The 25062-nt window shown below is 30.4% G+C and overlaps 1 protein-coding gene across 3 annotated transcripts; it reads right to left on the reverse strand.

Annotated features, from left to right (window-relative positions):
- Positions 1 to 55: 55 nt before the first annotated feature.
- Positions 56 to 24093, reverse strand: LOC128175967 (adhesion G protein-coupled receptor B1-like). 3 transcript variants are annotated; one of them, XM_052841908.1, is made up of 31 exons: positions 23981 to 24093; positions 16826 to 17039; positions 16274 to 16576; positions 15995 to 16087; positions 14628 to 14769; positions 11987 to 12217; positions 11825 to 11887; positions 11389 to 11547; positions 10198 to 10335; positions 9881 to 9979; positions 9641 to 9735; positions 9327 to 9530; positions 8993 to 9064; positions 7778 to 7883; positions 7546 to 7683; positions 7130 to 7193; positions 6685 to 6823; positions 6463 to 6515; positions 6209 to 6317; positions 5994 to 6097; positions 5762 to 5864; positions 5384 to 5561; positions 5134 to 5203; positions 4270 to 4336; positions 3968 to 4053; positions 3660 to 3786; positions 3529 to 3570; positions 3188 to 3325; positions 2966 to 3070; positions 732 to 791; positions 56 to 553 (listed from the first exon to the last, which is right to left on the reverse strand). In XM_052841908.1, the coding sequence occupies exons 2-31, from the start codon at positions 17021 to 17023 to the stop codon at positions 494 to 496; spliced, it is 3546 nt and encodes a 1181-aa protein (XP_052697868.1). In that variant the 5' UTR covers positions 17024 to 17039; positions 23981 to 24093; the 3' UTR covers positions 56 to 493. The 3 variants fall into 3 exon arrangements, with proteins under 3 accessions (XP_052697868.1, XP_052697866.1, XP_052697869.1); XM_052841906.1 differs by lacking the exon at positions 23981 to 24093 and having other exon boundaries at positions 16826 to 17062; XM_052841909.1 differs by lacking the exons at positions 7546 to 7683; positions 23981 to 24093 and having other exon boundaries at positions 16826 to 17062.
- Between the last annotated feature and the right edge of the window lie 969 nt (positions 24094 to 25062).

Below are 25062 nucleotides of genomic sequence, written 5' to 3' on the forward strand. Positions count from 1 at the left end.
TGTAGTAACAAACTAACGTGTATTATAACACAATTGTAAAAAAACAAATGTAATCAAAAAGGTAAAAAATTCATAATATGAATACTGCATACTATTGTATGAGAAAAACAGTTTATTTAGATGTAAAAGACTCCGGATGCACTGGAATATAGACGCATCAAATATTCATCAGTTGCTTAAATGCACACATTTTAGGACTGTATCTTTAATAGAAAATAGCTTTTTTCCCGTTGCCTACAGAACTACACGAGTGTGTTGGAGAAAGGAGTTAAAAGACAAGACAGGCAATGAAAGTTTTGACTTTAGATACGACATTAACAATTCTCAGTCCTAATATTTGTGACGCAGCACGGTTAAATAGTTGTTTGAAATAGTTCATGAATTCTAATTGAATGTAAAATATGCAAAGTCTTAAAGTGTATTTTATAATTGTGAACTGCTAGAGGTTAGAAAAGAAAGTTTGTTTTTGTTGAAACTTCTTTTAACATTTTTGTCACTGTACACTTCTCTTCTGCCACAGGTTTAAAATGAAGGAAAACCGAAATCCTCTGTTCTGAAAAAAAAAATAAAAGAAAAAAAATAAAATAGATGATATGACTGACACTTACTTTTTTGCATGATGGTAGCAAAAATAAACAAAAAATTGTCTTTTCGAGGGCAACGCCTTTGGAAAATATTTGTTAATTAGGTATAATGAAAATGTTTCTCAGAATATAATATGTGCTGCATACCTCCTCTGCTAAAAGTGTTACAGTGAGATTAGTAGATTTATTCTCAGGCACGGCAGAGTTCTGAAAAAAAAATGCAAGTTATGTAATGTATGTAAATATAATAAAAATAATAATACAACTAGACTCTTGTTGCTGTAGCAACAAAAAGGTCTTCCGTTCCTCATGCACAAAAAATCCAGTTATCTTGTAAACAGAAAATGGATATAATATATACATTTTGTCTTTCCTCAAAGTTTGGTTGTTCAAGTTTTTATTAGTTATAATATCTCGTTGAAAAAAGGTTTTTGTCTCGGGACCGGAAATGAACAAACGGAAGTGATTTAAGAAAAGGAAAATAGATATTTTAGTACATTTACCTACGGTACGTAACTGTTCATCGCATTGAGTAAAATGTTTAAAAAAAGTTAAAAGATAAAAAAAAAAGTTGCATTGCTTGAACGCTTCGAGTAATAACCGGAAGTGACGTAGAACCAAATGAAACCCGTTAAACACATGTTTAATCAATATCCATTTTCCATATAAGTTTTTTTAATTGATCTCTCACAGTTTCTAAGATGTTGTGGGTAGTTTGTTTTTTTAAAAAGAAGGCTACCTGAGTTATTTGAGATGTCTCACCGGAAGTAGATCTTTTACGGTTTTTTTTATCATGTGTAGGTGACCTTTTGTGTTTTTTAATAGCTAAAATGTTACTTCCTTGCTAAATAACCAACATATTTTTAAAAAATCAAAATTTGGTGTACTACCTGTGACTACTGGAAGTTACGCCGATAAAACAAAATAATGTGAACACATGTACATACATAGGTCTATAATGATTAATTTTTTTATTTTTTGTTTACTTGCCTATTTTACATAATTATTTATCGAAGTAGCTAAAACTATCGAGTGAAAACAGTTAAACAGATAAACAGCTTGATTTGATTGAATTCTTCCGGTGTAAACCGGAAGTGACGGACGATAAAATGAAAATGTGTAAAATATCTTCAATCAAATGTGTATCATCCATGAAAGTTTCGTGTTTTGATCACTTACAGTTTCTGAGATCTTGCGGGTACAAAATATGTTTTAAAAAAGCTTACTGAGATAATCGAGATATCTCACCGGAAGAAGAATCTTTTTGTTTGTTTAAACTTGCATAGATGTCATATGTATAGAACTATACTAATATCTTTATTCTACGAAAAATTAATTAAATACGTAAAACTAAAAAATTTCGAAGTTCTTCCGGTGACGACCGGAAGTTACGCCGAACAAAACAAAAATGTTTAAATACATCTACAACCAAAGGTCTATCATCCCTCAAAGTTTGGATGTTCAAGTCTTTACCGTTTCTGAGATCTAGTGGTGACAAGGTTTTTTGTCGTGGGACAGGAAACAGACAAACAAAAGTGCTCAATGTAAATTGTATTAAATATTTTTTGTATACTTGCCCTTTGCACTTTATTGTTCATTGAGCTAACAACAAATATCAAAGAAAAACAGTTAAACTGATAAAAAGCTCGATTTGTTTGAACTCTTCCTGTGTGGACCGGAAGTGACGGAAGAAAAAATGAGACCGGTTAAACACATCTTCAATTAAATGTCTACCATCCATGAAAGTTTCGTGGCTTGATCATTAATAGTTTGTGAGATCTCGCGGGTACAAAATGTGTTTTAAAAAAACTACCTGAGATACTTGAGATATCTCACCGGAAGTATATTTTTTTTGTTAATATAACATCGCTTACATAACTTATGTATAGATTTATACTTAATTATTTATTCTATGGAAAAGAAATTTAATTCGTTAAAGTTATTATTTTTGAAGTGCTTCCGGTGACGACCGGAAGTTATGACGAACAAAACAAAATAGTTTAAACACATCTACAGCTATAGGTCTATCATCCCACAAAGTTTGGATGCTCAAGTTGTTACCGATTCTTAGATCTCGAGGTGACAAGCCTTTTCAACGCGGGACAGGAAACGGACGACCGGAAATGATTTTTGACAAAATGAAAAAACGCCTCGAGATATTGTCATTATCTTTCATTCCAATAACTTTCACAAAAATCTGTCCAGCCATCTCTGAGAAATCTTGTGGACAAAAAAAGGAAAAAAAATAATAATAAACCTTACAATAACTATTAGGTCTTCCGTTGGAAACGGAAGACCTTAATAATCATTGTCAAGCTAATCAAAATACCAGTAATGGTTTGAATAAAGCGTGCGTTAAAAAATTTATAACAATAACCTACTTTTTCGTGGGTAACACTTGAATGAATATCAGTAGATATTGTTCTTTCTGTCAAATCCAAATTTTCTTCTTTACTATCAAGAATTCTTTGAAATATACTCTTTTTCTGAAAAAAAAGTCAAAAAGCTTGATAATTGCTACTTGGGAATAAGTATTTATTCCAAACTCTATATCCAAGAGTACAATACTTTTTTTAAAAGCATGTTGATAACGTTTCCCCCACCTTTGTTGTCACCAACGCTGAATTAGATTTAGAAGTCGACTGACTTTGGGAAGCAGAATCAGCTTCCGGTTTGCCGTGTTCAGCTTTACTTTTAAGAGAACTGATGACTGGGTATCTGTTCCTTAAACCTTGTATTACCTGGTAAGCAGTAAGCATATTTTTTTATGTGATGATGATTATGCTGTTATTGATAAAATTTACCAATTTTTATTCTCTATATGTATATATTTAGACAATTATTATTAAAAATAATTTAAATAAAGTATAAACGGAATTTTTTTTGCAGTAATCATAATCAATATCATATATCTCGCAGTCGATTTAAATGCTCGTACTCTTACCTTTTTGTTCAACAATACATGCGAAACAAATATGAAAAAACCCTGAAAAATAATTAAAAATAATAGAAGAACATTTATTAGCTATTAATCTAAACAGCTATTATAAATATATCTTGTAAAAAACGTCTTGCCTGTAGTGAATTTGCAATGACAAAAATATACTGAAAAACATCTGCATTTTCGTTAACGGCCAGAATTCCGAATAACCAGGTGACCCCTAGCACTGGTAGAAGCGTCCCAAGTGATCGCAGACCGGATCTATCGGATCAAAACAATATAACGATTTTATAAAAGACCTCAATGTCGATAACTTTCCAAATGAAATACTTTTATTTATCGCAGTTTTTTTCAGTTGCAAAAAACCATTCTTTATATAACTCAATAACTAATATAATTATTATTACACATATATGTAAAGTTGATGATTGGGTTGACTCACGTTGCCTTTTTCTGCAGTGAAGACTTCATCATTGCGCTTGAAGCACACAATACTCTTACCAGTGAGACAATTATCAGTATGTTTAACTGATAGGAGATAAAAAAAAAAAATGTTAAAACAGCAGCACATACAAGAGTTATTTTTTGAATGCTGTATTTTGTTGCAGGTAAGTACGAATTTATCATATGAAACATTGATATTTCTATGTAATACGAAAAATATTAATAATTATTAACGCTTTCATTAAGATAACTATCAATTTAATTAAGTGTGTCATTAATAAAAAAAGACGTAATACTTACCACGCATATGAGACAGACTGGAATGATAAACATATAGAGAGAGCCACTTTCGATGCTCAGCCAGCAACTAAACAGACAAACTAATAAGTTAAAATCCATTTTCGAACTTTGAAGCTGCTTTTATATCACATTTTGTGTACGCTTTTCAACGATGGTTAAGCTAAATATGTATGTATATGAGATAAGACATTGCAGGTGTTTTTCCGGTCAAGTAAGCCAAATGAAAAAAAAAATGAAAAATAATGTACATGATTTTTTAACAAAACAAACGACATGAAAGGAGTATCGAGTTATTTCGCCTCAAATTAAATTTGCACTTGACATCGAAGCAGGGATTATTTTATTACGACTTAAAAGTCGCTTTTCATAAAGTCTAAATATAGGTTGTGTTCTGGAAATCAAAAAATAAACCTGTATACATGTTGTTCACTATTATTTATGTAGTTTGTTTCGTTTACAATCAATGCATACCATCCGGGTTGAGTTAACCCAACCTTTCGGGGAACGAAATCAAGCGGTTAACTTTCCTAAATATTACCATAATGTATTTTTGTTTGGTTTCTTGTATGCCCATAAAGAAGTTATTTTCGTTTACTTCGACTAATTCTACATTGTAACTTTGAAAGAAGATCAATTCTGCTAGTGTAAATTGGCTAAAGTCTATAACTGTCTACAATAACTGGTTTGCATTGGAAATCATTTGATACTGTTATAGCCCAAATTCGGACCATGCAGCTTTTGGACCATGCAGGTTTTACTATAATGAATTTGGTTAATGACATAATAAATAATAGGTGGGGATGTTTTATTGATTTTTTTTATATCACTGTAAAAGTCTTTAAAAGTCTTATGAATATAACATACTAAGATTCTAGGTGATAACCTTCTCCCCAAAACGCTCCAAGAGTTGTTGTTGTAATAAGGAAAGGGACACCTGTAATTTAATGTTTGAAATGTCAGAACATGTTTATGTATTTCATGTAGCAAGTCTGCTAACAATCAATCGATGTTACTTCGAAATTATATTAGAGGTTTTCAAGGTTATAAACTTTGAAAACAATTTAAATAGTCTTATTGATTTTAGAATGAAGGTGAATATGAATTTGTTACTTACCCCATATTGCTAACAAGAACCACTGGACTCTAGATTTAGACTTAAAGTTGTTTGCCACATACATCGCATAGTAGGTGACTGTTATACTCATAAAGTAATATACACCCATTCCTAGCATACTAAAGAATGTGACCAGGAAAAGGTAGTGGATAACTGAAGTGATTGCAATGCACGCGGCCTAAAAAAAATTACTTTCCTTATAACAAATATATAATTCTCTCAAAAGCTGCAAAGATATTTTTGATAACATGTCTTATTTTTACACCTTATTTTTTATTTTTCAATGCAAATTACCAAGTCCGTTTACGTATCTGTCTTCAAACCGAGTATAACTCTCTTAATCCAAACTATAACAACGGAATATACGTAATGAATTACCTCATTACTTTTCTGTTCAACAGCTGATATAAATATCACATAGGAAAGAATAAGCGATCCACAGAGATTCATCATGATGATGTTTTGGTCACTTTTGATGTATCTGAATATGGAAATAACATATCACTATTTATTTGGTGTTTAAATTCTATTAAAATGATTTAATGTTACCGAGTAGGTAAATGTTTCTGTATGTATGATAATAAACAAAACATCATTAAAACCCCCATACCTCCACGTCATGATGTAGATAATAAATGTAAAAGCTGTAAATGATATGGAGAGAATCACCCCAACCAAAGACATTGTTTTTAACAATGGTTGATCTTCTGTCACCTAAACAGCAAATCAAAGATATAAATGATGTAATTAAATATGTTCTAATTAAATGTTTCATATTTTGATGATTCAGATTAAAAAAAAAAAATATATATATATATATCTTACAGGAAAATACGGTCTCATTAAAATGGCAAAATTGGTAAGGTGGCTGCATTGGCAGACTGTTTTGTTTTGACCACTTTGTATGACGTAACATCCTTCTTTTGTCCATTTGCTTGTATAATCAGAATGATGTTATTTTCAATTCATAATTAGAATATTTAATACAGTCGTTTATTTAAAGTTAAAGAAAAATATTACATGTAAATGCTGAGCGATATGCACAAAACTATTACAGTAGGAATTGTTGAATTGCCTACCTAATGGTAAAATCCCAAGATACGCAACTTGCTTCGATTTTAGTAAATTCATTCTAATGAAAACATTGCAAAAGGAAAAATAAAATACATTTTTAAACAAAAATTAATCACTGGTTATACATAAAAAACTGGCCCCTTGTATTATACTTAATTGAACAGAAAGACAAACACACCGATTGCATGGCTTTTGCCAACATAAAACGTATTGTATTGTTGTCTTACATTTGTTATGTGCCGAAATGTTAAAGTCAGGTTTGGATCCAATTCTCCTAAGTCTTTTTGCGTGGTAAGAGATAGTATCTGAGAATTGACAAATGTTGCTGTCTTCGATTTCTGCACTGAATTCCCTCCATTCTGACCGCTGTTTTTTTTTTAAAAAAGTATAACCACGTAAATATATATATATATATATATATATATATATATATATATATATATATATATATATATATATATATATATATATATATATATATATATATATATATATATATATATATTTACGTGGTTATACTTTTTTAAAAAAAAAACATATATATATATATATATATATATATATATATATATATATATATATATATATATATATATTCATACTTAAAATCTAGCTTGTTATAGATTTGAAACTGACATACATGATAGACATATTAAAGCATACTAGACTTACCTATCTGAAGCGGATGGCAAAATATCTGACATTGTTTTATATACAACAGCAACATAGTTTATGGCTATGCAAAATAAAAATAATATAATGTTTTAATTCAATGTCAAATATTATATTTCATATAGCAAACAAGCAAATTATGTTGCAAATGAAAGTTTTCAAATGCTTTGTTCAAGAGTAAATGTTTATATTTATACGAAAAAGCTGATTTACAAAAATACATTAGATAATCATGCAATAAACATTATCTAGTTCTATTTTGGGGGAATAACTTCATCGTCTACTAGTTCACATGTAGTATGAAAAAATGCTAGGTGGTATATCTACGTTTTTATTCTAGACAACGAGAATGCATGTTCAAATCATAGTTAAACCACCTCGAATGTTTCTAAATAGTTAAACTTTTTAAGATATACCACTTTCTGCTTCCATGTTTTGTTTTGGTAGTTCAAGAAAAGTCGGATTTTGTTCTTTGATTTTAGTCTTGTTGCATGGTGATACATCGGGGAAACATATTCCATTTTCATCTAAGTTCGTTTTGTTTACAGTTAGCTCTAGACAAAAGGGAAAAAAGACTAGTTAACCTGAAAAAAACATTCCGAAGAAAAATAAAAATATATCAGATAATAATACTTCTTGCAAGATTACCGAAATTTAAGCCACTGAATTGGGATGCCGTAATATTGCCGCTTTGAATCACAATCTCACTAATGCGATCCATATTCTTCAGAATGGAGCTTGCGTCTTTATCCGTCTAAGACAAAAAAAAATTATCAAAACACTAAAAGAGGTGACAAATGATGTATTTAAAATTTACTCAATATATTTATGCATAACATTTTCTTAAATTTTTGGATGTTCATAAATATTTCACGTTTTATACGAATTATTATTCAATGAATGAAAAAATCCCAAGATTTATATTGTGAAACAATCCATCTAGTCATGTAGATTGTCAAGTTTAAATACACGTCAAATTTAAAGGGTATATGGAGGTTTTGCATTGAAAACCTTCGAAGTGTCCGAGGTTTCCTATTAAAGAAAAGGTATTAACATTTCCCATTATTAATTTTTGTAAGTAAAATGTTTTCCTAGAATTCCTAAGTGAAAATGAACCCTTTATTGTGATCATGCCCTATCTCCGGGAAGCATGATTTGAACCAAATTTAATAAAAAACAACTAAGAATTTCAGGGAATTTTTTTAAACGCAAAGATCAGCGAGAAGCACATCTAGCGTATTATAATTTTTTTTGGAAATCTATTAACTAGTTGAAACTATGAAAAAATTTTGGCAGTCGCGATTAAATATTCTTGCGATTAAATAATAATAATAAAAAAACCAGTTGAAAAGCGGAACTAAGTATTCGCCCGCCAAAATAAGGAATTTACAGTAGGTTTCTTTTTTTTAAGAAAAAGATTTTTTTAAATAATATCATGAATCTTAAATGTCTCCCCTTAAAAGAAGGGATGATCTTTCCTCAAAATAAAAACTTTAAGCCCTTTCTCTCAAGAATAATTCGTTTGAAAACGTCTGAGCGGTTTTAAGGGGGGTGGGGGTGGGGGTGAAAATGTTAAAAAGAAGGACAGATTGACAGAACAAAAAAAATGATCAGAAAAAACAAACTTGGTCTTTCAGATCAGGCGAGCTAAATCTAAATAACTGGTGTTGAAAGCTAATCGAAATTTAAAGCATTTTCAAAAAATTTAGTAGCATAACCAACATATTTAAAGGGGCACAACATTCGTAAAAGTAAAATAAATTCTTATCAATACATGGTTTTCTTAAACACTAACATTTTTAAATAACATTTAACATATGTATAGAAGAAAACTAATGGTATGGATATCAAATCTGCATTTACCTTTTCACTTACAGCCGCCCACGATTTTGTGTTATTTGTTGATAAAACATTGTCAATTACAGCATAAAACACCTTTAGATAAATAAATACAATTTTAAAAAGTAATGTACATGTATTCTTTACAGTAAATGAAAATAAAAAAAAAGATATATTTGGCATCAATCTACATATAACAGCAGAAAGAGTTTATATCTGGTGCATAAACTATACATTTGACATTCTCTATCTGAATTGTGATTGAACATCGATGAGATTTTAAACTAACTTTCAATTCACAGTGAATAAAAAAAATATTATAGATTAAATCATACACGTAGTAATATTAGACTATGACCTCTTTTTCGATTGCTGACCCTGTAGAATTTGTGACGTTGACAATTTTGTCTAAAACGTCCAGAGAGGCGCTCAGATCCCCAGCACTAAGTTCAAAGGTCGACGATGTTAGGTTTTTCATCAATTTTAGAGTGTCGTTGATTACTTCCTGAACTTTCTCAGTGTTTTCCAATCCGTCAAGTCCATCTTCTATTATTTCATCAATCTGTTTAAGTAAAAGGCTTATATATTAACTTATATCTGCTAATACTGATATTATAATATTGATAATAATCAAATAAAAACAGATTCAAATTTACATTTTATAATTATTACCTGCGATAAAGCTATTATGAAAGCTTCAGTAGTGCATTTGATAAAACTTGGAGATTCCCACACTCCAAGCTGTGTACAATATCTTGTTGCCATTCCTAAATTAAATGTACAATTAGCTATCAAATATATGTCTACTTTAATTACTAGACCAAGTGCGCGTTTAAAAATCACGTCCACCAAGTAACTAGACCGAAAGCTAAAAAATTCAATATTTATTGTATGAATAGCAAACATTGCGACCTTTCTGTTTGGAAGGACAGGGTTCCTCTTTCGTTGTGTTTGCAAGTGTAATGTTCCATAGTATTCCATCTGACCATTCGCTTTCACATCTATTTTGTTCTACAGAAATCATTAAAACATTTTTTTCATGCGTTATTTTATGAAAAATGGAAAAGGTCATTTAATTCGCCGGTTGAATGATTGAAGCTAGAATTGTCTAATGTTCACTAGATTAATCCTAAAAAAGAAAAATTAAAAACCACATTTCCTAATTAAATATATGCATGATAGTTTTGCATTAAATTCGGTTTTTCCAATGAAATAAAACGCAGAATTACCTGGTTTAAAGACAGTAACATTCACAGAAACATACATAGGGTCCTGGTAGCTTGAATGTGTACATGTGTATCTACCAGTATCATCTTCCATTGCTGTAGTTTTGGTCCATGTTGTTGACAAGTTTGAACTTATAAGACCTACAAGGTTATCTTACAATAGTATAAAATCACACTAAAGGCTCCTTCAGTTGAAAAAAGAGAAGAGCCTAGGGTCATTTGAGTATTCTACAGTCAGGTGAGGGATGCTCTTAATGGTGATAATACTATTCTAGCTTTATTGGCCTTGATAAATAGATAGAAAGATAAATATAATGTTGGAATACCTGCATGTACGGGATTAATGATATTTTGCAAATATATGGGAAGTTGTGGTGGGAGTTGCAATTGTTTGTGCTGGGGTCATTGTGGATGTGTGCAATAATAAAGTTGCACTGTCCTGGATCTTATCAAATTTGTCATTCCGCTTGATTTAAAATAAAACGGTAATTCTAGAGATTTGTAAAAGTTTCAGTTCATTGTCATTTATTGAAAGCTCTGGCATACAGTCCTCTATCAAGATACTAGCAATTAAAATACAATCGGCTGATAATCATATTTATCATGTTTGGAATAAAGTTAAGGCGAGAAAAAGGTTTGGTCATGATGATAACCTTTACCATGGAATAATAAACCATATGCTATCAATTAATTTTACATATCATCATGAAGAAACAACGTGCTCATTATAATCACGTTTTTATTTCCCCCCAACGTAACCGAAGACACTCGTTCAAGCTGCAGAACTCCTGAATAATTAATTATAATTTCAAAACATCTGTTGAGTTTTCTTGTTCATAATTATGTGCTTTGAATGCCACATATTTTGTAATAGAGAAAAAGGTAAATTTTATCATTTTTTCACATCTTTAACCTAAATAAATCAAATCACTAAAATTGTTTTTGGTTGCTGTTTTTTTTATTTTCTTTATCTTGTACATTTCGATATTAATCAACTGTGGCCAAGAAGTACATGTACATGTATTGCCAATCGATTGGTTGCAGACCTACGCAATATAAACAACACACGACGACGGACAAAAATGGCGATGGTAATAAATCCTCTGGGTACGTCAGGCAACTGGAACGTTTTTTTTTTCGTGAGCGGTAATTGAAGTATTAATATAATAAGAAAATATCTCATTTTGCAAATACCTGATAACACAGTGCCATCTTTAGTCATCACGAGACTTCCATTAGCAGCATCTCGCAATGACTCGGGGTTACTGACTGTACATTGAAGATTAATTTTCTCACCCATCATAATAGAAAAGTCGTACTGTGGTGTCATAATAAGCAACAATCTAGGAATAACTAGTTAAAAATGGAAGAGTAAATGCATAAACTTAAAAATTCAAAATGATATCCTTAGCGTTCTAACATTTTTTAATTCATTGATTCACAAGATATGGAAAATTAATACTTTTTTTTCTCATAACATTTTTTAACCATACAAAAAGCAATGTAAGATATACCCCTTTTATTTGTTCTACCAAAGTGGTTAAAAGCAATAAAATGTTAACTAGTTTTATTTTAAACTTTAGAACAAGTCATTTTTTATTTCAAACATTCACTTAAAAAAATATTTTACCTGTAAGATTCAAATGGCTGGATATATCCATAACACTATTTTTCACTATGATTTTCCATTCTCCTAAAATGATACAAATAATAAACACATCAACTCAATATGTGTACGTATTAAACTACATTACAGAAAAAAAATTAGACGCATTTCACATTTTTAAAATACCTTCATCTCTTTTTAAAACGTCGTTAATTTGCAAGGTGTGTAAAGAAGTGTTTGTTTGTGTTTCAAATGACGTCAGTTTGTATCTTCTTGTTGAATTACTAATCAAGTATCCACTATGAAACCATTGAACTTCGTACATTGTATTTCCTCTTAAATCTAAATTCAACCAGGCAGACTTTCCTTCACGCAGTACTGAGCTGTTGCTTTCAAAGGTGAGGATTTGTGGTATAACTAAGGAAGAAAACAATTGAAATTCACTCAATTCAAACTTCAAGAGAAAGAATTTTTCGTAGAATCTTAGAAATGGGGATATCTCTCCAAAATAGTGGCCGACATATATGATTCATAACTGTAATGGAACCATTGATTACAAAGTTCTGTGTACTTGCATTTTTTCATATAATTGATTAACGCATTGGCGTCTTAATTGACTTTCAAAAAGTTTCTTTTGTATTGATTTTAAGGCAAAATTTACTCCTAGAATTTTGGTGACTCTCATCAGTTATATGCATTGCTCAATACAAAGCATTCCGATACAACTTTAGTTTTTCTTTTTACCGATTTTACCGAGATTTACATTTACACCTTACACACATTACTTCATAGTTAATCTCATTTAGAATATTAAATATGAAATATTTTTGATTAGAATATGCAGTGTTTCAAATAAATTACAACGGAGGTAATTTTAAACATTTATATTGAATTGAAATTTAGAAGTTCTTATTCTGCTAATCTAGTCGTAATATTTAAGAACCTTTTTTTAACCTTACAAACTTACTTATTGAAAAGAAAATTGTCTCTGGTTTTTTTGTGATGTTTGTTATTGGTCTAGGTCTGATTTTTTAAAATATTTGTTAAAATGCAAAACGTTTCAATGTGTTATTCTGCAAAAATAAATGTAACTTAGATTATATGTCCTTCCTTGTTAGCCCTGTAAAATAAGCTTGGTTCAAAAATAAACGATTCGAAAGTTAATACAACTTCCCTTTGACTTGGATAAATCTTGATCAAACTCGGTATTTAACAAATGTTTATAATATGAATCATTCTCTGTCTGCAAATACGTTTTTTTACTGTTTGAACGAAGTAGAGAAGCGTACGTATATCTGATTTTTTCACAACTTTTTTCTTTCATACCAAGCCACGCAGTAACATTGTTAATAATAGACAAGGTCTGTGGTAAAAATTTAGAAGGCAGTGATCAACATCTGCATGTTTAACTTAGATATTGTTGTTTAAAATAAAGAATGTGTCTAAATATTATACATACCCTGGTGCAACGAACGAATATTCTTCTGAATTACCAACATTAACGATGTTTAAAGTAACATAGTTTTTCACTTTAAAACTTATTATAAATTCCTAGATATCTAGTTAACAAAAACAATGAAAAAAAATCAAAACAATTCAAAACACAAACCGACCTCTTCGAAAAAGTTGTTAAATCTCACTTAAAACCATAAAAAGTCATATATCAATATAATTCCTGTTTGACCCGCCATCACTAAAACTTATTTATTTTTAGAAGATATCCTTTTTGGATTTTAAACTCTTTCGCCATATATGTAATTATAACAAATTCTTTTTTTTGGTTAGAATATCATAATTACCCTTATTTAAGGAATATGGTATGGTCGATGATATCAAATTATAATTGTTACAATCGTAAAGATGAATAAAACCCTTAACCTTATCACATTTGATACTTTTTAAACTCCTTTTTATGGGCACTGATTGTTTTAATAAATCCCTATATGTATGAGACATGGAAATCAGACTGCAGAACTATTATATACATAAATTTAGTTTTTGCTTCGTCATTTCAAAATTGTCCTACTATTCCATATTTTTCTACATTCTCTATTTCTTGATTTTAACTTTTGAAAGGATTTGACACCTCAAAAACTTTTGACTAATATTTAGTTTCTTCGTGTTTGTTAAAACAACCAAACCAACTGTAGTTAGATTTTCCCTCAAAGTTTTCTAACCAAAAAACAATGCAAATTTTCATTGGAGAAACCTAACATTTGAATATTGTAGTATACAATTAAACATGTAAGCATGTTTGTCATCTTTTTTGCCCATGTTCATTAAATACAAATGGAAGACGGAGTTAGAGAATACGTCCATGTCATGTTAAGTAGGAATAAAAAATCATTGATTCCATTTTCTTTTACAGAAAAAGGATTAGACGTTAACAAAAAACAAAAGAAATGAATTACTTTCCTATTTCACAGTTAACTCCCGTGTACCCTGCTTCAGATACACACATAATGAAGATATTCGTTGAAACAGTTTCCATACATACAAGGTGAACTGATACAGCCATATACAATATTATTACAATATTTATTAAAAGTATCTTATTCATATTATACTTTTACCATTATATTTGCATTTTGTCAAATATATTATGATTGTTTGATAAACACAGACTGATATTATTCAGTTTTCCTTTTCACACTTATTTTTGGAACACAATTTTTTCACATTTTTACTTTTTACATGTTCGTAGAGTAGAATAAATTAACGCCAAGCTCTAGGAAAATAAAAATAAAATATTCAATACGCAATAATTTGGAATAGTTATCTTTCGGTTTTCTATCCTTGAAAACAAACTGGTTAGAGATGCACTCACCATCAGTCGTTTTCTTATCCACCATGAAGACAAACTGGCCAGGTACACCAACGTTCGATGCTTGAGGGAGATTTAACATACTCTCTGTCATAGATCCAGGAACGGAATAGTAATGTATTCCATCACCGGCATTGTACCCAGCCTACGAAAACAACCCGCAAAAATATATCGAAAAAGGGAAAGTTACAGTTATGTCAAATACAGGTTTAACAGTTGAAGCTTTCAGTAATGTCACCCTTACAGTTAGTAATGCTTTGCTAAAAGCTTTTTTTATTCTTTCATAATGGTGATTGTCAACTACTCCATGCAAATAAGACGTTCCTCATTTTCTCTTTGTTCATGGAAACATTAAGTATATAAAAGAATTCGAAGAACATTAAATTTTAATGTAAACCAAAGAACCCCCTCCTTCGTTCCTCTGTTTTGGGGCACCCATTTTGGGTCATCTCTTTTTTTTAAAAGAAATAATGCATCATATATTGATTCTACTCATAAATTCAAATTTTATAATGCCAATTAAACTATCTTATATGAAATAGTAAAGGAAAAATTCCATATTTACAGAGTTTAGCATGGGACTATATTTTGTGGTAGAAGATTTTTAAGAACATTTTTCATAACTCAGTTGTTTTAGAGTACCGCCACTATAGCTTCCTTATTTTGTGTGCAAACAAAATTTCCAGATATTTTGAGCATAGGTTATCTTCATTTTGTTACAAAAACACAATTTTACAATTTTTCAATATTCAAATTTAACTGATATTTCATAAAAGTCAAGGTAAAATGAATCCCAATTTTTGCATAAAATCAGCTTATTTCATCCCATATCTCAAATTTTACATTATAGACCCATACATTTTGATTTATATTCTAAAATTTTATAATTTTCTAACAAGTTTATCATAATTTGAGAAAAATAATTTCATTACATGTTGAATAAGTAATGGATAGAAATAGCGTTTTATCAGTGCAAAAAGGTCAAAATATCAATTATAGGTGAAGAAATTGTAACATTTTATGTATGATAATTTAAATTTTATTTATTTTGAATAGTATAGATTTGTATTTGATGCCATGGTTCATTCTGATAATAATTTATAGAGGGGAAAGCGATTTATGTGAAATCTGCACTTTCAGTGCAGAAAGGTCATATCAAATACATCGTAGTGCCAAATGAAGCATATTGCCCTTAAAATTTTGTTTTAAATTTTGGTTAAACTATGTGTGTAGATTTTTTAAAAATACTTCAGAAAAAAACTTTAAGACCTTTGATCGCAGGATCCAACGTCCTTAAAATATTCTTCTCAAACGCATTATTTAGGTGTAACTTAGAATAATGTTAGAAATATTAATATCTATTCATTTACCTCAGCTTTGTTTGTCCAGTTAATTACATTATACATGAATACAGCAAATGAATGAACTTCGTTTGAGATTAAAACGAGCTGGAATGTGTTCCTCTGAAAAAAATTCAATGGTGATTTAATCAACAACACATGTATTATCATTTTTGTTGTAGATGTTAATTGCTGATTTCGTGTACACTGAATATGTTTGTTCAAAATTAAAAACATAAATTTATAACTGAAGAAATTCAAACAAAGGAAACTATAATTAACAATTGCAATGAGTTAATTTTATCGTACCTGCTGACAATTGATTGCACCGGTATCAGAACAGTCATATGCAGCCACGTCATTCCAAGTGACGATCATCATCCATGTTGCAGAAAAGGTACCAAAGCTAGGAAATACAGTACGGACAGTGTTTGTTCCGTTTTGTAAAGTGGTTGAATCTGTTGTTGTTCGATACCACAGAGACCCTCCCGGATCAGTATCTATGTCCGTCCAAAATGCAGCAATCATTTTATGTGATCCATTTATAGGAAAGGCTTGTGCGATAAACTGCTTCAATGCGGGATCAAATGTAACGTAACCGTTATTATTGACCTGCATGCAAATATGGATTAAATTTCAAAACAAAATTCTAAATCAAATATGAAGAGTGTTTCAAGGTATTCAGCGACTTGTACCGATAACGAGGTTGAAGGTTTGTAATTGGATGAATATTCAGATTGATTTAATGATGAACACTGTTACGGTATTTGATTTTGAATTGTTAAAAAGCAGTTGTTCTCTAACTTTTATTGGTATTCATTTCTTTTACATATTCTAACATGATAAGCATAACATACTTACATAGATGGAACTGTATGATGACCCAAAGAACGGAAAAGGTACCGATACATAAATACTAGGAGTAGATTCATCATCATTGGAGGGTAAAATGATGTCTCCTACAGCCGAGCCAAAAGGATAAAATTGACTGAGCGGAAAACCAGTAACTGTGGTAGATAGCATTATGGAAGATAATGCTATCACGAATTGGAAATGCATGGTTGGTAGCCGGTTTCTGTAATAGAAACTCATGTTAATACTGTCCACTTTTATTTTATTCCAGGAAAAGGAAAAAATAACAACTATCAAACGCAAACTAGGTTATTTAAAATATGACAAGAAATGCATTGTTTTATAAGATATCCTTCCTTAAGTACCGGTCTTTTGCCAAGTAACGATGTTATGTTTTATCATATTGACTTCCGTGATTTACACAACGGAAGACAAATAGTGTAATGCTTTTTAAAGTCGCTTCATTATTCTGTTAAAGTATACGTATACTGTTTTTAAACGCTTCCTTTGCAGACAACTAATAGTTCAGAATGTATTTAAAAGTTTACATTTTTTCTGTTGGAAAACATACCTTTGATATAATAACATATTTGATTTCAACAGTTACCATTTTCTTTACTCTAAACAAGTGTTTCTGTATTTCTTTTAAATATATTCTTTAAAGAATAGGAATACACAAATTTTAAAATTTGCCTACGAGATATCTTATTTCATTTGATCAAAGTTACATTTACTCTCTTTGATAAGGAAAGACCTTTACCATATGTATTATCTTGTGCTTGCAAAGCAGAATTGAATATCAAATAATATGCATAATATGCATTTCACCACCATACGAGTAATTAAGTCAATACATTATTGTGACGTATTTTCTTTCAAAATAAGCAATAATGTTCAACAACATTTCAAAAATATTTTCTTTCACAAGCTCGATATCTATTAGCTTAGCAGAGCATAATAAAAAAGACGTTAGTGTTAAGTTGATAACTCCGGACTCCGATATCAACTAGGTTTAGCTTTATATAAAAAAAATAAGTTCCAATGTATATGTTGCTGTTTAAATTTGTATAATACAAATAAAATATAGCGGAAAAAATTAGAGAGCAGTGTTTTTTTTGTTTATTTCTAATTTTATATCAATTACATGTTTTGAAGACTATTCATTTGGAGACATACAATGATGAGTAACAACCGTAAATGATACAGATCTTGAAACGCACTACTGCACCTAAAAAGCGCATCAGAAGCATGCGACTCTGGTATCCTACTAAAAACGTATCGTATCGTGCAAGAAACGTATCGCATCGTATGGAAAATGTATCGTATCGTACAGAGCATATAAGAACCGTATGAAAAGTGTGCGGAAATTTTAAAAGTATTTCGTGGAAAAAAACATCGCCGGTGATTTTATCTCCACAATGCTTTATAGAAATACAATAATGATAAATTAATTTGACCTCAAAATTCTAATGCATGATTTACAGAAATATATGTTTTACTTGATATATCGCCACCGAATGATAGAATTGTATAATTAAGCATCGCAAAATTAATAATAATAAAACAAGCTAATATCTACATCCTTTACCCTAATGATACATGTACAAACTATTTATCATTAAGCGTTGCAGTAGCACCCTTTAATTGTGCAAAATTGAAACAGTCTTATATAAAATAAAACAAATTTATATCCCTATATTTGCTCAGCATTAGTAATATTAATAATGAAACTTAATAAAGACAGACAGACAAACAGACGGACGTACAGACGGACGTACAGATGGACGGACAGAAAGATAGATAGATAGATAGATAGATAGATAGATAGATAGATAGATAGATAGATATGGGGACAAAACGATATATTGAAAGAAATCTATAAAACAAATATTGAAAGATAATAAATCTCTGACACTAGCAGCCAAGACCTAAATAGTAAACAAAAATGTTACACGAGTATTTGAAAATTGATTTGAAAATCAAGCCCGGGGTTCTTTAGTTACTTAAGAAACGACATCCACTAGAATTTTAAAAGTAACATTTTTATAGAGTGTCGATAAAGGTTTTTAATTTCATATAGAATCACCACCTGACGCAGGCGAAAACGCATTAAATTTGAAAGCAAATTAAGGAACTATTTTGCCTCAGTAATAAAGTGCTTGATTATAATAGCTAACTTTATTGGACCAAAATAGTTACATATGTACGTAAAAATAAAGCCCATGGCTTTTTTACTTACTTAGGAAACGATATGCACCAAACTTTAAATGGTAAAATTTAATATACGTCTTTTCATCTCATATAAAAATCAGCACCTGACGCAAATTTTAAAAGCAAATTAGAAAACTAATTGCCTCAGAAGTTATGAAACCTACAAGGGTTCATTACCTCACCTGAATTCCGTCATTTTTTAAAACATTTTACAAAGATATATATGTAAAATGTAGACGAGTGTATCCTAATCTTTGATATGTGCATTAAACTAATACCAGTGAAGGGGGCCAATTGGGCAATCACTTCTCGTCCTTAGTTTTGGGCTGTAGGGATACAACGAGGTAGTTCTAATGGGTTTGGTATCGTTTCATTGATGTCTTCCCTTTCGATTTTGAGCCCAAAGAATAAACACTAGGGATTTGAAGAAGACTCTCGTTGAATGTATCAACTGCAAGGGTGTCCATGTAGCGCAATGGACAACGTATACGCTTGTCACCGTTGCGACCCGAGTTCGATCCCCGTGGTCGACAGTGGTTGTACGTGAAAGGATATGATGGTCGCCCGCTTGGACGACCAAGTTTTCTCCGGGCACTCCGGGTTTTTCCCACATTAATGACCCATCCCCTTGCGCTAAAACTCGTGCCAACGAAATATATCAAACTTGTTTATAAATCGTTGTAAAATAATTAGAGTTCAGTTTATTACAAGCCGTAGAATGGGTCTATGACATCTACACAGGATCATTTAGCTCACCCAAACTTCTTGTAATACATACATCTGAAGGTCACAATAATGGCTGCTAGCTTCAGCCTGGTAGACAGAATTGCATTTAGATTGATAAAAGATAATAGACAGATATTTGTGTTATTAAATACTTATTTATAGTAATACCGAGCGCAGCGAGAGGCGGGCGAAGCCCGCCTCGCGAAGCGAGGATTAATGGTAACACGTATATATAAGAAAATCAGTGAAAAATGAAAGTTGAATCAGGGGTACTAAGGCCAAAAAAATTTTCTTCCAGCCCTGGGCGCCGCCATATTGGCAGCCATTTTGTTTTTTAAAAGTTAGTTCGATCATTGATTGACTGGAACTTATCCGATGTTTATTGCCCCTAAACTCGATTAAAATTTTCTAGTGTTTCAATAATAGGTAATTTGAATTAAAAGAAATAAAAGAGGACACCAGATAAGCTTCAAAAGTGCTTCAATCAAGAAACACGACTAGTTCTATGTATATCTTATCAAATTATCAGATGGAAAATAAAAACATTACCATCAAGAACTGAACTTTTAGATACTGAATAAAGTATTCGATTTTATTACCGCGTTATTTATTTGAATTAAATTGATAAACAATGAAAGAAGAAATTTTAAAAAAGTTCGGAATAACGTTACTCTCTTCGGCTATTTCCGAAGACAAAACGTGTATGTTTTACGTCTGAAACATGACGTCATAATGTAGACTGAGCACGCGACGTTTACTTAAACTTTAGCTAATGATTTGAGTAGGCAACCAGGCGGATCTTACTGAGTGCGTTCAAATAAATTTTGATCTACAAAAATCAAACTGCACTGTGTTATATCTGCGCTCGGTCCAACGGTCACACCGTTTACATATTATTACATACATCATAAGTATATGGAAGCTTAATTTTTCTGAGGTCAACAACTGTGAATCAGGCGTGATTCTAGTTAGAGAGATCCAGGTCATATTTAAAAAGATATATATATATATATATATATATATATATATATATATATATATATATATATATATATATATATATATATATATATATATATATATATATATATATATATAAGTATTCACTATAAGATAATTTTAATCATCGGGCTTAAAACATGTATCTCCCTTCCTTGGGAAAATTTATGAATTTGATACTGAAAATGTGGTCATTTACGCTGGCGGTTAAGTACGCGTTTGAATAGGGTTCAGCAAGCCAAGCCCTGTGTCACGTTTTCTTAACCCGCCTAAATATAGCTTAATTCATATATTTCAAGACAGTAACCATGTATTTTATATTAATGACCCTTAATATGTGACGTTATATATCTAATTATTACTTAAATATGTCTGATTGTTTTAATAATAGTATAAAGATCATCATTTCCGTCTTTGTCAAATAAAAAAAAAACATTATCTGACAAACTGGGAAATTGGGCATACAAAAAATAACTTTAATAAGGCCCCTGGAACAAACCAGGAGGTAAAAGGGTTTATTTAATTGACCATTTGATGCCTTTTAGCAATAACTTTAATATGTAGAACAAAAAAAAAAATCCCTAGGGCAGACGTTTTTAAAAACTGTAAAAAATGTGCAAAAATTATATATTTCAAGCAAAATAACAAACTTTGAGATGAACCCTGAAACAAACTGTGTGGTAAATGTCTTATTTTTTTCTATCTTAAAATAATAATTATATCAGTAGAAATTCATGTAAAAATGTTCATTAAAAAATTTAGGGCAGAACAAATTACACCCGGCCTCGTTAAAATGATTTTTATCTTTTAACATTCTTCCAATGTATTTGCTTAATGATTATATATATATATTGAACGTTTTTTTTTAGTCTATATCCATTGCTTATAGCCTAAATCAAGAACAAAATATTTTAAGTAATTTTGAAATTCTACAAACTATTCACAAATATCGAATACAAATTTAAAAAAAACCCACAATATTCCAAGAAGCATCCGTCTGGATAGCATGAAATGCATTAGTTGATTTGTCAGAATATGAATAAAAGAAAATTAAGCTAAAGAAAGAAAGAATGTCTTATTTGATTAAAATTCAGATATCTACAATAGCGCAGGGTGTTTTGTGGTTTTGTCCAGTTCTGTTTTTAAATGAGCCTGTAGAAAGCCATGTCCGTAAACCTTTTTTTTTTCTATTTACTTATGTTTGGTCTTCCATAAGCAATAACGGATCGTCTTGCAGTTATTTTAAGTTGACTGAATATAAAAAATACAGAGATTCTGAGTAGTACTGAGTAAGTCCTCAATGTAAAACTAACAATTTGTAAGTCAGTTTAATTTATTTTTACAATGTACTTTTAAAAGTTATACCAATTTGAAGTATAAGTTCAACACTTATCAACACAGTCAATTATATGCAAACGGTATTCTGTAAATGAGTATTTTAAATAAAAAATGAGTCTTATCAATGTAATCGATGAATTAATTTCTTTCTTTTCTAGAGGAAAAACACATATTTACGCGACTTAAAAAGACGGTTACAAACAAAACATCTCAAATGTCAACTGACAAACACCTACAAAAAATTCATTAAAATGTTACTGATAATAAAGTGTTTTGAAAAAGCTTTTAAGAATTGATATAACGATATCAGAATTGTTACTTCTGTCAAATATTTATTGTTTTTTTCTAAATATTGAACCTAAAAAATTACAAAGGTTAAAAATCTAAATACTAGTAATGTAATCTAAATTAATCACAAATAATCATGATTGCTAGGAGGAAAAATAATATCTTATGTAATTGAATAATTCTTAAATTGGATGTAATCAGCTTGTAATCGATTACTTCTTAAATCGAACGTAATTGTGATTTAATGGATTGCTTTTGAAAGTAATCAACCCCATCCCTGCAATGAACAAAACTCTTGTCACATTTCGTATCTAAAATTTTATAGTTAAAAGCAATTAACACATTGAAATTCCGAATCATTCACTTCTCAGAATTAATAGTGACGAAACAGGCGAGATAATTGAAAAAGGGCAACAATCACAATACATCTAGTAAAATACATGTATTATTAAAAAATTAATAAACAAATGAAATTCAAAGTACTCAAATCATTTCAACTTGTAATGAAATCAAAAACAATCAGTTGGTGCCTAGATAACAAATAAAAGTAAAAACCATTTTGCTTTACTTTTCATTCGAAGATAAAATTTTTCGATCTATTATAATTATCTTTTTGAATGAACTTATCCATGAGAGGGGATTTGTTTCATGATATTTTACATGAGTAAATACCACCTTTTGGCATTGTTACCAATTACGAAGAATTCGTATCATAAGCGATCAAAGGTGAGTTGATAGAGTGCCTGTTTGTTCATTAATTGTGCCAAAGTGTATGCGAAGTAAACAATTTAACTTTAAAATTTGTGTTTATTTCTTTATTGTTTTTTTATTATTCGTTCTATCAACAAGAAAGAATATATAAACAGACATACACTGTATGTTTCAGACGTTAATTTTAATTTTCTGTCGTTTTCCTTATTCCTCAAGCCCCCCGTCAAAATTTACAGTTACATTAGATAATACATGCACTTAGTAAGTAAGTAGCTCCATACATGAACATCAAAGATCTGTGCACTTATACTACAACATAACACATCCGGATAAAATCCAGTCATGAGGATGCGTGGTGCAAAGTTACCACTTCGTCGTCATATACACACAAAACACTAAAGAAGGAAACTGTATGAGATGTGGGGAATGAATATTATGCGTTGGCGGCGAAGGTCGCTTTTAAACATTTTAACTAACAATTTTATCACATTTAAAGGGACCTAGACACGATTTGAATGAAAACTTAGAAATTTTGTTTTTAATTTTTAATGGCAAGAATGAAAAATATGGTTATTATTAATACTTTATCAATACTTGAAAGTCAAAGATTGAGTTACAAACAAGATAGAGGGTTCAGTATTCTTTGTTTTGCGGAAAAAGTGTTTTTGTGTAATAATTTTAATAAAGACATTAGTTTATAATGATTGCCTCAAGTCATTTTCTCAAAAAGAAATGATATTCTTACTGTAGACTATTTAAATATATCACTCGAGCTTTGTCTACATAGTAAACTTTTCTTACCTCTGTATCGCGCTTGAAACTTGACTTTCAACATTCAAATATAAGTCATTCATTAAAAAAAAAGACTTGCGAACGGTCCAATATACTCACAGCTGTTTACTTTTGACGTGTGTACTAATGTATCAGTGCATACCAATCTCACAACAGTTTCTGACCTGAAAGACTAATCATAGTATATGTAAAATATAACAAAATTGTAAAAGTGTTTAAGTTCAGCAATTGAATTTTGACCTGAACTTTATCTCATTGTTTATAAAGTAGAGAAGTTGATTATATTTTTAAACTGTCTAGGCAAATGTATCTCCGAATATATAGAATCCGAGTTCCAATGACCAATCTTCTGTATACATTTATCAGAGAAACCTCGTTTTGCAGTATGTGTAGCGACTCCAATCCTAAAAACCTTGCCCTTATATAATACTTGATCGAGTCCAATGAAAGAGGAAGTGTTTATAAGACATAATAAAACAAAAGTATATTAAACTGTTTTTCCATCAACTGGTAAAGGAACCAGTTTGATATCCAAATGTTTGGAAATATACATAAAATATGTTAACTGGACACATAGTCTTCTCCTATGTTATCTTCAAATGAATTTGAAAGATATCCTTGATTTTCTTTAAAAATCCCAACTTAACATTGTTGTTGGTGTTAACTTTACCCTTTCCTAATTAGAAGTTCAAAACCGCAATCCTGATAATTTTCTGAAAAAAAGTCCCCATTCTTGCAGATTATTTAATACATAAGTATTATACATTGCATCTTCAAATTTGCATTTCCTACTTCTGAATCGTACATACATGTCGAATTAAAACCTTATAGACATAAATAATAACTTCATATTAACTCCTAGCATTTGGCGTTATAAAGAATGAAGAGGAAAATCTTGTAATGTCTCTGTAATGAACGACTATGCACAAACGGTCACTCGAGTCTTTAAAAGTTGTTTACAGAATTTGATGACGAAACCAAACCTGCTACCTTTATCAGATTTAACAAGAGAGGAGTCTTAAGCTTCGAAACTTTAATAAAACCCACCGAAACGTTCATGCACCTACATCGCAGCAGTGCGCATCCGAATGCTACCTCCAGGGGATTTATTAAGGCTGAAATTATCTGGTACAAAAACACCTCTGTTCCACAAAGAACAAAAAGATTAATCTTTTAGTTTA

The sequence above is a fragment of the Crassostrea angulata genome, chromosome 3 (genome assembly GCF_025612915.1).
Source record: "Crassostrea angulata isolate pt1a10 chromosome 3, ASM2561291v2, whole genome shotgun sequence".
Taxonomy (NCBI): domain Eukaryota; kingdom Metazoa; phylum Mollusca; class Bivalvia; order Ostreida; family Ostreidae; genus Magallana; species Magallana angulata.

Excerpts from the sequence above, each read along its gene's own strand:
- LOC128175967 (XM_052841906.1), bottom strand. The coding sequence starts at position 17,056 with ATGAGTTTCTATTACAGAAACCGGCTACCAACCATGCATTTCCAATTC. Across the intron at positions 11,888-11,986 it reads CGTTTTAAAAAGAGATGAAG|GAGAATGGAAAATCATAGTG; the intron begins GTATTTTAAAAA and ends GTATCATTTTAG. Across the intron at positions 5,562-5,761 it reads TTGAACAGAAAAGTAATGAG|GCCGCGTGCATTGCAATCAC; the intron begins GTAATTCATTAC and ends AATTTTTTTTAG.